This window comes from Crinia signifera, chromosome 6 (genome assembly GCF_055691185.1).
Source record: "Crinia signifera chromosome 6, ASM5569118v1, whole genome shotgun sequence".
Taxonomy (NCBI): Eukaryota; Metazoa; Chordata; class Amphibia; order Anura; family Myobatrachidae; genus Crinia; species Crinia signifera.
Window position 1 is genome coordinate 88,878,258 of NC_139222.1, and position 13,870 is coordinate 88,892,127.

Sequence of the window (13,870 nt, forward strand, 5' to 3'; positions counted from 1 at the left end):
TGCACTGCAGGGGGGCAGATGTAACATGTGCAGAGATAATTAGATTTGGGTGAGTTATTTTGTTTCTATGCATGGTAAATACTGGCTGCATTATTTTTACACTGCAATATAGATCTCACTTTGAAGTAAAACCCCACTCAAATCGAATTCTCTCTGCACAAGTAACATCTGCCCCACCTGCAGTGCACATGGTTTTGTCCATCTAAGAAGGATTTTGTCAGAAAGAGTGAACTAAAATAAGGCCCAAAGTACCTTGGCGAGTGGGAGTGGGATTGCAATACCTGCACAGTCGGACGATAATCGCTCCACTGCGTTAATTTTAGCATAGCACCCACATCTGACCCAGACTGTCTGTTTTTTCCATTCTCCTGCTAACACGTTCCCAATACAGGAAATCAATGTGTACAGTATAAAAGGAAGAGGTGGGGGGTTAGGACTTTTCCATCTCTGGGTTATACACTAAATATACAGTCTATAGTTCTGTTACGAGTGTCTCTTTTCCTTTTTTCCTTCCAGAATATCCTATTTATTTTAACCACAATGAGTCTTATCTTCAGACAACCACTTTCCTTCCAGAAGACTTCACCTATCTTCCCCACCTCCAATGCCCAGAGCGTCTACCCTCTATGAGTAAGTCATGTGCACATACAAGGGTTGTTCATTCTACTGGAAGATGTGATTTTGTTTGTCAGTGCTACATAACAAAGATACAACTGTGGGTCTAAAGGTCCATACACACTGGGTGACTTTGCCCAGCGTGTATGGCAACGATGATGGGGAAAATCGCTGGGATGAAAATCGCTCAGTGCATACACACTGAGCTATTTTTGCCCTTCTGAATGTTTTTCCTGGGGGTGGACGGTTTTCCATAGCAGGACACTATGGAAAGCCGTCCACCCCGTTGCTCATGTGCTGGTAATACTCACTGATCATCGCTGGCCCATACGCACTGGGCGACTTTTAAACTAAAAGCCGCTCGCCCAGTGTGTATGGGCCTTTATATAGGTCTCCTATCTACAGGTGCATCTCTCAAACTGCAACACACAAGCGGGGCTCCAGGAGCCTCCCTTGATAAATGACTTTTATCTCTCATGACTTAATTTTGGGGGCTTCCTCTGAAGATGGGATGTCCGGGCAGATGATGTTGCTGAAAGTCTGCTTCTCATATTCTTTTATTTTCATATTTAGAAGGCCCTATAGATGTGAACATGAGCGAAGTGCAAATGAGTGACGTCCACCAACTGTTTGCTAAAGACGGCATCAGAATGGGAGGTCACTGGAAGCCATCTGATTGCAGACCACGGTGGAAGGTAAAGATTGTGTATGGCCGTGCCTGACAAACTGATATTCTAACACTGAATTGTTTCAATAATAGAAAGTATTATGATTTCTTTGTCTGCTCTACTTACTAGAAACACAAGTTTTCCCTATACAGATGTAGCCACACTCATCCTTGCCGGGTTGCCACCACTTGCTCACGTTTCTCGTGCCAAATTCACACCTGCGGCACGGAATCCCCATGCTGCGATATTCCTCCTCAATGTGTTTCTGTGAGCCATGGGAGCGAATTTGACGCGCACACGGTGATTGGATCATACCAATTGCCACAGGAGTCGCACGTGGCGATTGGCACGGCAAGTATGAGCATGACTACATCTGTATGTTATCATCTATTTTCCATCTTTCATGGAAAATGTAAGAAATATTACAGCTTCTTTCCACCGTAAACATAACAGAACCAGAAACTGTAAAATAATATAGAAGTTGGAAAAGTGTATGTGCAACTGTTTCCATGCTTGTCTTGTACCTGCCTGTCCAGGTGGCTGTTCTCATCCCGTTCCGGAATCGGCACGAGCATCTCCCTCTTCTGTTCAAGCACCTTATCCCAATGCTCCAGAGACAGCGATTGCAGTTTGCATTCTACGTTATTGAACAGGTGAGTGACCCAAAGCTGATGGCTTAATCAGGGCATACTGTATGTATACAATGCCTCCTCTACCTGGTATTCTTTCTGCATGATACAAGCAGGAGCTTTGTGAGGATCCATACATTTACTTGCATTCAGCGGCGTAACTATAGCACCGCAGCCCCCGCCACCGCACGGGGGGGGGGCGCTGTGCATGTGGGGGCGCCGGGGGCTGCGGTGCTATAGTTACACCCCCCCCCCCCCAATCCCCCGCAGACTTACCTATGTCGCTGGTCCCGGCGGCTCCGTTCTTCTGCTGAGGACCACCACAAAATGGCCGCCCCCATATAGCACACATTTCTCTGAAACTGTCTGCTGAATGGGGGCGGCCATTTTGTGGTGGTCCTCAGCAGAAGAACGGAGCTGCCGGGACCAGCGAGATAGGTAAGGCTGCGGGGGATTGGGGGGTTTGCATGGGTGGCGGGGGGGGGGGGGGGGGTTGTGCCCAAAACTTAGCTACGCCACTGCTTGCATCAGGGTTCTCATACTTTCATTCAGTTGTGGGTCTCCCTGTCTCACTTATAGCAGCCATGATTCTGGAGTCCACAATAATTTGAAATGCTGCTCATTATAACTTCTAGATTTCATCTCATATATGCTGATCAAATATTATACCTGAACCAATATTTGTTTCCATACTGTCATTGTTCACTTTAGTGTGTTGTGTGACTGTACTTAGCTTTTACTACAGTATTAAAGTCTCTGCAATATTGTGCTGTTATGTTATATGAGTATTATCATAAAGGTAGCTGAAAATACTTTACAGTGGAATGTATGATGAGGATTATTAAAGAGTTCACACTCCGCTATTGGTCTACAGGAACTATGTCGACGTTGAAAAGGCTGACATGAGTTTTTCTTGCTTTTTTTAAATTTTGTTTAAATTGACTTGTTCTTACTTCTCCATCCATGTCGGCATAGAAGGAAATTAAAATAGTGGGCTGAGCCCGAAGCATGGCGATCAAAGCTTTACAGTAATTGGGGGTTCATGTCAACATATGCCGACATAGACAACAAAAACATGTGAAATGTATGTGTCGACATTTTGCTTGTGTCGGCCCTTTGTCTATGTTGACCTATTGCATGTCAGCCTTTTTCCTCTGTCGACCAATAGTGGTCGACCTAGACACTGTTGACCCTAATAATCCACACCCCTAGTCGCCGGCCTTTAAGGGGCGGTGTGCTACGGCTCGTCGTGCACACCCTGGGGTTGAATTTGATTGGTTTTCAAAAGCAAACTCCTTATTTAACGGACAAAACCATGTGTTAGATTTGGGTGGGGTGTGTTCAAACTGAAATCTAAATTGCAGTGTAAGAATAACGTAGCCAGTTTTTACCCTGTACAGAAACAAAATAACTCACCCAAATGTAAATCTATCTGCTCATGTTACATTAATGGTTTTCTCCATTAAAGAAGGAGTTTGCTTTTTGCAAACCAACCAGAATCACCCCCTCTATCCATCCGGTCTTTGTTAAAGCAGAGTTATAGCTAAATAGGAAAGAGGATTTTCCTGCACTGTAAGCTGCAGTCCCTGCCTACGCATAAATGGTGTGGCTAAGCTACAGGTACATGAGGAGGGGGGAATCCTGGTTGGGGGTATAAATTGATGTTAATTATCCAAAGATTGTAATAACCTTTTTAACTGGTATAGCACAACAGTGCCACCTGCTGGCAGCTTACTTACACAACTGGTTTTTTATTCCCAAACCTCATGTCACAAATTCACAGCAAGATGACATAAGTCTGAAGGGAATACGGCCATTGGGTCTACAGCAACAAGGTCGACTAGCAGCAAGGTCGACATGGGTCAAGGTAGACATGGGTTTGGCTCGACAGGTCATTAGGTCGACACAATCATTAGGTCGACATGGGCAAGATCGACAGTCAAAAGGCCAACATGGGGTTTTTCACTGTTTTTTGAGCCAACATGTGCCGACAGGTGGTATTTCATGCCCTACCATCCACTAGGGCGTGGTGGGAGAATAAAATAGTGTGCCTGAAGCATGGCTAGCGATGCGAGGGGATGCGGTTCATCTTAAATGTCCATGTCGACATTCGGGTCAAAAAACAGTGAAAAATCCCCTGTCGACCTTATATATACTATTACCACCCCCTTGCTATAGCCATCGCTAAAGTTCTAGCCAGTTACAACTCTGGCCAAGGAACTGCCAAGCTGAACCAATCAATGCAGCTCAATATAATTTTGAAACGTGTAAGGAAAAGGCACCAAGAAAATATAACACTTTAAGTACTTTACAAGCAATACTCAAGAACTGGGGTTTTAGTTTGGAACATGAGAGAAATATTCTATCTTATGTCTGCAGAGACACATTTCATAGGGCCCCATTGGCACGGGACAAAGTTGCCACCTTTGGTGGTTATCCCATTAATTACTCTACCTGCTAGTGTCACCAGATTAGCTAGGCAGATCATCTTTTCTGGAACTGGTTGCTTTTATACTTTAGCTATCTGTTCATTAGGAAAACCATGGCTGTAGGTGTTAGGAAAATCAAGATATTCACCTACCCATGGCTTTGCATGGGCTATTGGTAAAGTGGAATACTGTATCATACTGCCACCTAGTGTTTAGTAATGCCAATGCTGTAACTCTCCTGGAAATCACAGTAGTGATCTCTGAGTGTGGTCAGTTTTTTCTTTAGATAAAGCCAGTGGTGAAACTTGTGGGTGGTGAGCCAAGGTGCAAAAACATCATTTGGGCCCTCCCGTCCTCCACCGCAAACCAAGTTCACAATATACAATCTGGCATTGGGTAACAGGGAGAAGCAGAGTGTAACAGGAAAACACAGTGGGTGACAGGAAGAGGGTGACAGGGGCAGCAGTGGGCCCCTTAAACTTTAGGAGCCCCTGTGCACGTGCTGCTGCACCAATGGTAGTTCTGCCTCTGAATGAAGCATATACTGTAGATCTTTTGAACAAGATCCCACTGTCATGTCCTCGGCTTTGACGGTGAAGCAGACAGTTCCACCAGCGTCCATCTGAAGGATCAGTCATTGAAACTACAGAAAAGTGTGTGGTCAGTTCTCCTATGTTGGACATGTGCAGTGAATGGGAATCAAACAGAGGACAGCAAGCAGCTCTTAGGTTCAAGATTTTCTGTCCACTTACTAATTGGCCTTTTTGTTATTTTATGGTGCCTTATGGGTGGTGTTTGATGTTGGAAATATTTCTTTATGCAGCTGTCAGTACATTGGTCTGTTGGTTCCGCTGTAATTGATGTTTTCACCTATGGCAGGCAATCAAGCGACATTTAGCAGACTATTATGGGATTGCATGTTCAGGAGCGTCTGGAAGAGGATAATGGGTTATGTGTGTAGCAGTAGATGGAGAGCAATGAGTTGAGTAGTAGCTGAAGCTGTTAAAATCCATCACACTACTGTATGTATGTTCCTAATTGTAGACTTTGCCAAAGTCTGTATCATATTGTGTTCTGTTTATAGGCCGGGAGTCAGCCATTTAACCGAGCAATGCTCTTTAATGTCGGCTTTATGGAAGCAATGAAGGATCTGGATTGGGACTGTTTGATATTTCATGACATTGATCACATTCCGGAGAATGACCGGAACTATTATGGCTGTCACAATATGCCACGGCATTTCGCTGTCAAGCTGGACAAATACATGTACCTGTAAGTTGGAGTCACATCTGGTGCATCTCACTGGATGTGCTTTCCCATTCCCATGTATGATGATGAGGATATTTACGCTTTTCCCTTTTTATCCCCAGCCTGCCATACAAAGACTTTTTTGGAGGAGTTAGTGGCCTAACAGTGGAACAGTTTCAGAAAATTAATGGCTTCCCCAATGCATTCTGGGGATGGGGTGGTGAAGACGATGATCTCTGGAATAGGTAAGGAATGGGAAATGTCCAGTGTCTGCAACTTTTATACTGGCCATGGGAGGCTGAAGTAAATGTGCAAACTTACTGTGTATACACATTTGTATATAGCATAAATCTGACAACAGGACTACAATGGTTTAACTTCTCTAACATGTTGTTATTCTCTACCACTAGGGTGCAGTATGCAGGTTACAATGTAACGCGGCCAGAAGGAGATATTGGAAAGTATAAGTCTATTCCGCACCATCATCGAGGTGAAGCCCAGTTTCTTGGACGGTATGTGTGGTATTCATTTTGATTTTATAGAAACATTATTGAATTACATTATGTATGTGTAAAAGTCCAAATGCTTCTGCTGAACTTTATATACCTAAAAATGTGGTTCCCCTTATCATGCCTGCACTAAAACAGCCTCCTGCAAATCATTTAGCTTGCAAGGTGAGATTGTTCTCCATGACAAGTGGGTATATTTAAAACATTATAGGTATGTCATTTTATTACATTTTAAATTATTTGAAAATAAATTAAATGAAGTACAGACTGATTCTGGTTCACCCGCAAAAGCAAATTCTCTCTGTAACGGACAAAACCATGCTGCACTGCAGGTGGGGCAGATGTAACATGTGCAGAGAGAGTAGTACACTCTGTACTACTGTAGTACGCCACCAAAGCACATGCAGATGTACATTGCGTATGCACGCAGATGCTGAAGAAGCCATAATGTTACTTACTTTTTGAAATACTATCCAGTTCATTGAATTATACACCATTCATGTCAGGAACTGTATTGCACAGTGCTGTAAGGCAGCAAAGTAGTTTGAGAAAATATAGCAGTTACCCACCTTAATGGTTCACATAGAAGACACCATTATTTATCAGTGATAATTGGCAGTAATCTAAGATTGGTAATTAAAGCCTATGTTTTATAATATTTGTCTAATCTGTTTTACCCCTCAGCTATGTGTTGCTCAGAAGATCAAAAGAGCGTCAAAGCATGGACGGCCTAAATAACCTGAACTACTCCCCGAATATCACTTACGATGCGTTGTATAAAAACATCACTGTAGATCTGACTCCCGAGCTGGCTCTGGTGAGTGATTACTGAATCCAGTACAGATCTTGCTGCCTTTGTATCTATCGAGCCAAGAGAGCAAATCCACAGGACATTCACATCAGTCCAGAACAGTAGAAAAAAAAGGTCTTTGGATCTGGTAATATGTTGATACCTGACATGGTGAAGATTTCAGTACATTCCTTGCTGCTTCCACTCCAACGCCATTAACAGGACATTCAGTGACAATCTATGAGACCCACAAGGCAGCTGTCTTTTATCGAGATCAAAGACTTTTCTTGAAATATTATTTTCTGCTTGAAGTATAAAAAATATATATATATGTATTGATATAATATGCACAGATATTTATCACTTCTTACAGAAGTGCTGGTGTAAATAATCTTAATTTCCTGTTTACTTGCCCGGTTATGAAATACTGGATCCGGATTTGTGTGGTACTCATGTACTCCGATCCCTGGAGACAGAAGACAGTATTGTGTGCAGATATTTCCCATTTGTAATGTGCATCCCATTAACTGAGTCCTCTCTAGAATATCATCTGGTAGGGGATATGTTTTTTCAGGGACTCGAAGGATAAAATCTTAAACCCCCCTCCCCCGTACACTAGGCCAAGGTATCCGATGCAGCTTTGCATGCGATACCTCAGTAACTCCGCACCGGGCTGCTAGATCACATGCGATACGTCATGTGCGGTCATTTTGTATAAGATGTATCGCATGCGCACAGTATACAATTTATCTATATTGTAGCAGTTACAATCTCTGTATCCGATGTGAGCGGAAGTGAATGACGTATGATTTGACCCTTTTCACATGATTTATCGGCTCAATGTATCATGTAGAAAAGTGTCATATCGTATAAGGCCACCTTTACCCCCAGACATGAGGCGTTCAATATCCAATTGTTATTGGTAAATATTAATACTAAAGATAAATGGGACCCAATAATTGTCTATTAAACATGGGCTAAAGAGCATATTTTACATTTTGTATGGGTAAAATGCATTTATACTATACCACAGTTATGTCATAGAGGAGAAGGGGACCTGGTTGACCCTTCCTGCAGTTATTTCCCTGGTTGCTTTTCATATGTTGCCTTTTATAGTGGAAATGAAACCAATTTTGCTTAACAATGTAATATTTATATCTCCTGTACATTGACACGATGAGACTTTTCTCCTTACTGTTCAACTGCTGACTTTAATCAAGCTGCACACTACACAGCCTAGCAGGCTCTACAGACTGAATTACTGTTCTTTAGACTGACTTGCGGACATTATATAAATGGCGTTGTGCGTATTTTATCTATCTTTGTTATCAATACTTGTGCCAATACCATAGTATTTTGTCCAGGCTCCAATCTACAGAAATCAGATTGCTATTTAACTGAAGCCATACTTCCTAAAAGGTCATATTGTGGAAACAATGGTTTTATAGATGGTTCTCGATGTTGGTAAGCAAAGGATGCATAGTCATGTCTCTCTTCAGCCTAATACACTAAATGGTGTGTAACCAGCACAACATTGAGGTTGTATAAACACTTGCCGATGCCAGACATGGGAGGGGGGGTAGAGATTTGAGCAGAGGCCAGTCAACATTCCACAGCATGCCCCCCACTAACAATGGGGCAGATGTATTAAGCCTTAACAAGAGATAAATGCAAGAGGGATAAAGAGAGATAGATGTCCAGCCAATCACATCCTAACTGCCATGTTACAGGCTGCGTTTGAAAAAAGTCAGTAAGGAGCTGATTGGCTGGACGTTTATCTCTCTTAACACTCTTGCATTTATCTCTTGGTAAGGCTTAATACATCTGCCCCAATGTTAGCGGGGGGCATGCTGTGGAATGTTGTCTGGCCTCTGCTCAAATCTCTACCCCCCCTCCCATGTAAGGCTTGGTAAGGCTTAATACATCTGCCCCAATGTCTTCTGTCAGCCATCAAAGTACTGGATGCAGCTCATGATGCATCTGAGTACTCATCAGCTACATAGTGTACACATAATAGATATAGATATTTAGATTTTGAAGTTCTGATCCATCAGAATCTGTAAAATTGCTAGAAATATCGTTTAGTGTATAGTATACCCAGCGTAACAGTACTACTTGTTGCCTGAATCAGCCTTTAGAACCAGGGATTTATGGGAAATGTGTGTGTTTTATTAAAAGACACGCCATTGTTTTGCCTTACAGTATAGCTATGTTCTATTTTATTTTAATGTCTACATTTTTTTAAATTTACTTTGGCAAATGATCCTTCTGTAGCAAGCGTGATAGGCCTCAGTTTATTTTATCAGCTAAGATGAAAGGAATGAACCTTGATAAAGTTGGTATGCTTTAGTTCATATTGTGTCTTCATATGTATGTGTGTTTATATATATATATATAATACTGAGAATATACTGTATTTGTTTTGTTTTCTCTTTTGCACTGACGATTAGCCTTTAAAAGATAATATCTCCGACAGGGAAAATATCAGCACTCATCTATTCAATGCTGCCATTACCAACAGCATTAAAGGCTATGAAATCTGACTTTTTTTAAAGTTGGATCTGTTTTGTCGGAAACAGCCGTTGTTTGTCAAATTCACGTCCGTTTTAAGACGATCCACGGCCGTTTCTGACAATTCCCGGACTTTCTGACAATTTACGGACTTTCCGACACTCAACAGTCGGTACATTGAATACCAGCTGTCGATGTACTTTCGGAAGCCATCGGGAACGGCCCGTATTCCGACAGTCAGAATCCGGGACTGAATACCCCCCTAAAACATACAATACTTCTGAGTCAGGCACTAAGTTTAACAGCTGACAGAAGGCCCAATTCAGATGTAAATGTATTTTTGTAAAGTCCATCTGTAGGGTATCAAAGAAAAAGATGGCCAATCTTTGCTGTGAATATAAATTGAATGACCATATACAATTAGTGGTAACGATTTGTCACATTTTTCATTGTTGCCTTTTCTTCTAAATTTGGAATCTTCAGATTCCTACAAAGAATGTATTAGAATGTAACATTAATGCAAGATCTTTATAGCGTGGAGGTTATTTACGATTATGAACAAACCTCAAAAAAAAAACTATCAGTATTTTTGTCCACCTGTTAAGATGTAAACAAAATGTCCTAAATAACAGCAGTTTATACCAGCTGTATAATAATATAGCTTTAAACCTTTGAGTGCCAAGTAAATTCTTAAAAATAGGTGTGAAAATTGCCAAGCAAACCTTTTTATTCATCATAATGACCTGTAATGTTTACCTTATGTAGGAAACAATCTTTACACAACTTTTTTTTAATTTGAATTTATATAACAAATGTGAGCGACGCTGGCAATTTTAGCACATATTCTGTTCATCTCACAGATGTTGACACTCAAAGGGTTGAAGTAAATACTGAATTGGTTCTGCCAGATTTCATATTGTTACATACAGAACATTTGTTCACATGAACTTTCATTTTGTATTTTGTCAGTCTTTAACATTACAAATGATTTCTGTGAAAGAGCTGCATTATTATTAACTTAATTGGTAAGTGTGTATCTACATCCTACACTAAATCACATGCTGTTTGAATAATGTATTTTAGACATTTTCCAAAACATTCTTCATCTAATTGCTGTGAATGGGGAGGGGGACGCATTGGCACTGTAACTGGCTAATTCTTAAGATTTAGGGTGGTATGCAATCTGGGATCACGGCTGTCGATCCCCGCCGACAGCTGTGATCCAGGCCGTTTGTGGTCAGATCGACCGCATAACGACAGAAGGGATTCAATGTCCCGCCTGCCGATGGGCACAAAGGGGGCGTGGCCGCGAAAACAGCCATGGATTGTCGATCTGCGGCCTGGATCAATACAATCCACAGCCGTTATTGGCAGAACGGGCCCGACAGCTTCTGAAGTCGGGCCCGTTCTGCGGTGATCCCGCATCAATGCTGTTGTTAATGACAGCACTGTATAGGAATCCGCCGCTATTTCCCACGTCGGAAATAGAGGTGGCACATTGCATACCCCCCTAAGGGGTAAATTTACTAAGATGGGAGTTCTATTGAAGATGGGATGTTGCTATGGGCAACCAATCAGAATCTACTTCTTATTTATATAGCACCTTCTAGAAAATAATAGAATCTGATTGGTTGCCCATAGCAATATGCCATCTTCAATAGAACTCCTGTTATAGTAAATGAACCCCTTATTCTTGACGGACCATTATTGGTTCTCTGTAACTTTTTTGTTTGACTTTATAATCTGTTGAAATAATGACTATACTGTGAAACCTATATTCTCCTAGTGGTACATGTACATTCAAACGGAAGTCGTTGGCAGAATTACCGGGCACTGCATACAAAATTAGTTTGAATAAACTGGCACAAAATGCAATGACGTGCTGTAACCCATAACAACAATCATTTAAAAGCTTTCAGTGACCTAGTGCAATCAGGCCAGTGATATCAAAGTTCTGATACCTATTGAAGAACTGTTGGTGACGGTAAAGCAAGAGTATGGAAAAATAAGTGTACATGCCCATATGTTCAGATACAGATCTTATGAAGCAGCTACTGTATATGATCACCTGGTTTGCCGCTGCTCATTATGAGTGTGTACTTGCACCTAGCCTATATAAGGTGCTGCAAATATGCCTCCAGACATGTATATGTTAGCTTTTGCCCAACTCTGCCTAGGCCGCAGTTGTGTTACCATGCCCTCACTGACCTTTATCTATATCACATGTCTTCAACCTGTGGCCCTCCAGATGTTGTAGAACTACATGTTCCAGCATGCCCTGACAGTTTTGGCATGCTATCATAGGAAAAAATGTGGCAATGCATGTTGGAACATGTAGTTTCACAACATCTGGAGGGCCACAGGTTGAAGACCCATGATCTATATGATGTTATAAGTGCAGATGTAATTAGAATGCCCCTTCTTTGCAGTTATGACATATTTGCTGTGTGAAAATATGTTCCATGAAGAGGCACACTGTCACCTCTGCATCAGCCCCTATGTATTCTACTAGTACTGTCTTCTGTATCAGTGACCAGTCTTGCAGCGATGACACCCCTCTGGAACATGGTAAATGAATGAGGCAAGCAGTTGAAGGTACAATAGATACAGAACTACCCGAGTCACAAAACCCCCAGTACTCTTGGTCCTGTCCAGGATACCCTGCAATCCTGAAACAAGCCATAGATTACGTGTCCTAAGTTGATAGGCAGAACTGTGCATATTTCTACTGATTAGGTGCAGGTCCTTTTCTGTGCTAGGTATAGAACAAAGAACATTTATTTCCACCGGTGACTGTCCGGAGAAGACGGTGTTCCGCTTATTGATGCTGCTCTCATAGTGTGTGCTGATGTAAAAAATGTAAAATACCAGAAAAATGTCATTGCATTGTTGTCTTATGTGTTTGTACAATTTTTATATTTATTAATGTATGAATGATTTTTCAGTAAAAAACTACATTTACAATATGCAGCATGCGTGTTTATTTTGGATGATTTTTTTTTTTTTTTTATTCACTAATTTTTATTTGAATTTTTTTTATAAAACAAAAACAACATATAGGAGGGTATATAGGGAAACAATGTAAACGTGCAAAATAGTCAGGAGGAAATACAGCATAAATATATGGTCATATGTGGATAAGCAAAGTATGGGCATCACATGGATACAGAATATCTCCAGAAAACATTTAAGGTACCATTCCCCGAAGGCGCCATTCAGGCATGACCAGGCAAAAATATTATAGAATGTACAGTATAGTGAAATATTGATTGTAGACTGGGGTAAACAGCAGCATCCCGCTTAGTAGGGATTGCTTATTATATTTCGCAGTGACCAAGTTAATCTAGGATAAAAAATAAAAAAAAATATGCCTATCTACCCAAAATAAAACATAAACTGATTCCCAAAGCAAACCTACCCCAAAACCCCCCACCCTGTATAACCTACACCCAATTTAGGCATACCTGGAGCCCTTAATCATCTAACGCCTACTCCACTTACTATCTACCAGCTAAAACTATAATAAACTAATCCAATTTACCCATCCCTCCCAAACACCCAGAGTAAACTAGTGGTCTTTAGCTAGACTACATCAAAGCTAATCTATACCAATCTAATTGACCCTTTTCCTCCCACCCACCCAATTAAAGGATAGCACCAATATGGACCGAGTGGGGCAGTGAACTTGTGGACCTAGTTAGGACAAACCTAACTCTCATATGGCTTACAGGATAAAATATACTAAACATGTCTTGTACAAAAGACAACAACAACATCTTGCTGAGGAGATGGAACAATATGGTAGCAGATCCACAGCATAGTAAAATAGTTCCCTAATAAAACAAAATGTACAAGAACAAAATAAGGTACTTGTGAGTTATCTGGGCTGCCGATTTTTTGATTGTATGCCTTAAGTTAAGGCATACAATCAGATGCGATGCGATATCGCATCGCATCGCATGCGACCATCGGATGCGATGACCCGATTTTTCCATAGGAATCAATGTTAAAATGGACTGAGTCCATTTTAACATGGAATTCAATGGGAAAAAGGGGTCCTTTTCATACCCCTACTATCCAAGTGGGCATGGAGTTGGATATAAACCTGTGGCGAGCGTAGCGAGCCACCGAGCCCGAAGCGTGGCGAGCGAAGCGAGCCCCGCGAGGGGACGGTATTCTGTGTCCCCTCGCGGGGCTCGCTACGCTCGCCACGCTTTGGGCTCGGTGGCTCGCTACGCTCGCCACAGGTTTATATCCAACTCCATGCCCACTTGGATAGTAGGGGTATGAAAAGGACCCCTTTTTCCCATTGAATTCCATGTTAAAATGGACTCAGTCCATTTTAACATTGATTCCTATGGAAAAATCGGGTCATCGCATCGCATCGCATCGCATCCGATGGTCGCATGCGATGCGATGCGATGTGCCCGATCCGACCCGATTTAGAAATCGGCAGCCCGGATAACTCACA

At 41.8% G+C, this 13,870-nt stretch overlaps 1 protein-coding gene across 5 annotated transcripts in view; it reads left to right on the forward strand.

Annotated features, from left to right (window-relative positions):
• The window catches only part of B4GALT5 (beta-1,4-galactosyltransferase 5), a 46,245-nt gene extending 37,527 nt beyond the window's left edge, over positions 1 to 8,718 (forward strand). For all 5 annotated transcript variants that reach the window (XM_083146400.1, XM_083146403.1, XM_083146404.1 and 2 more), the window contains 7 exons: positions 517 to 630; positions 1,189 to 1,310; positions 1,820 to 1,936; positions 5,426 to 5,613; positions 5,712 to 5,834; positions 6,000 to 6,101; positions 6,783 to 8,718. In XM_083146400.1, coding sequence (XP_083002526.1) covers positions 517 to 630; positions 1,189 to 1,310; positions 1,820 to 1,936; positions 5,426 to 5,613; positions 5,712 to 5,834; positions 6,000 to 6,101; positions 6,783 to 6,930 — 914 coding nt within the window. In that variant the 3' untranslated portion in view covers positions 6,931 to 8,718. The remainder of the gene's footprint in view (positions 1 to 516; positions 631 to 1,188; positions 1,311 to 1,819; positions 1,937 to 5,425; positions 5,614 to 5,711; positions 5,835 to 5,999; positions 6,102 to 6,782) is intronic.
• The last annotated feature ends 5,152 nt before the right edge of the window (positions 8,719 to 13,870 follow it).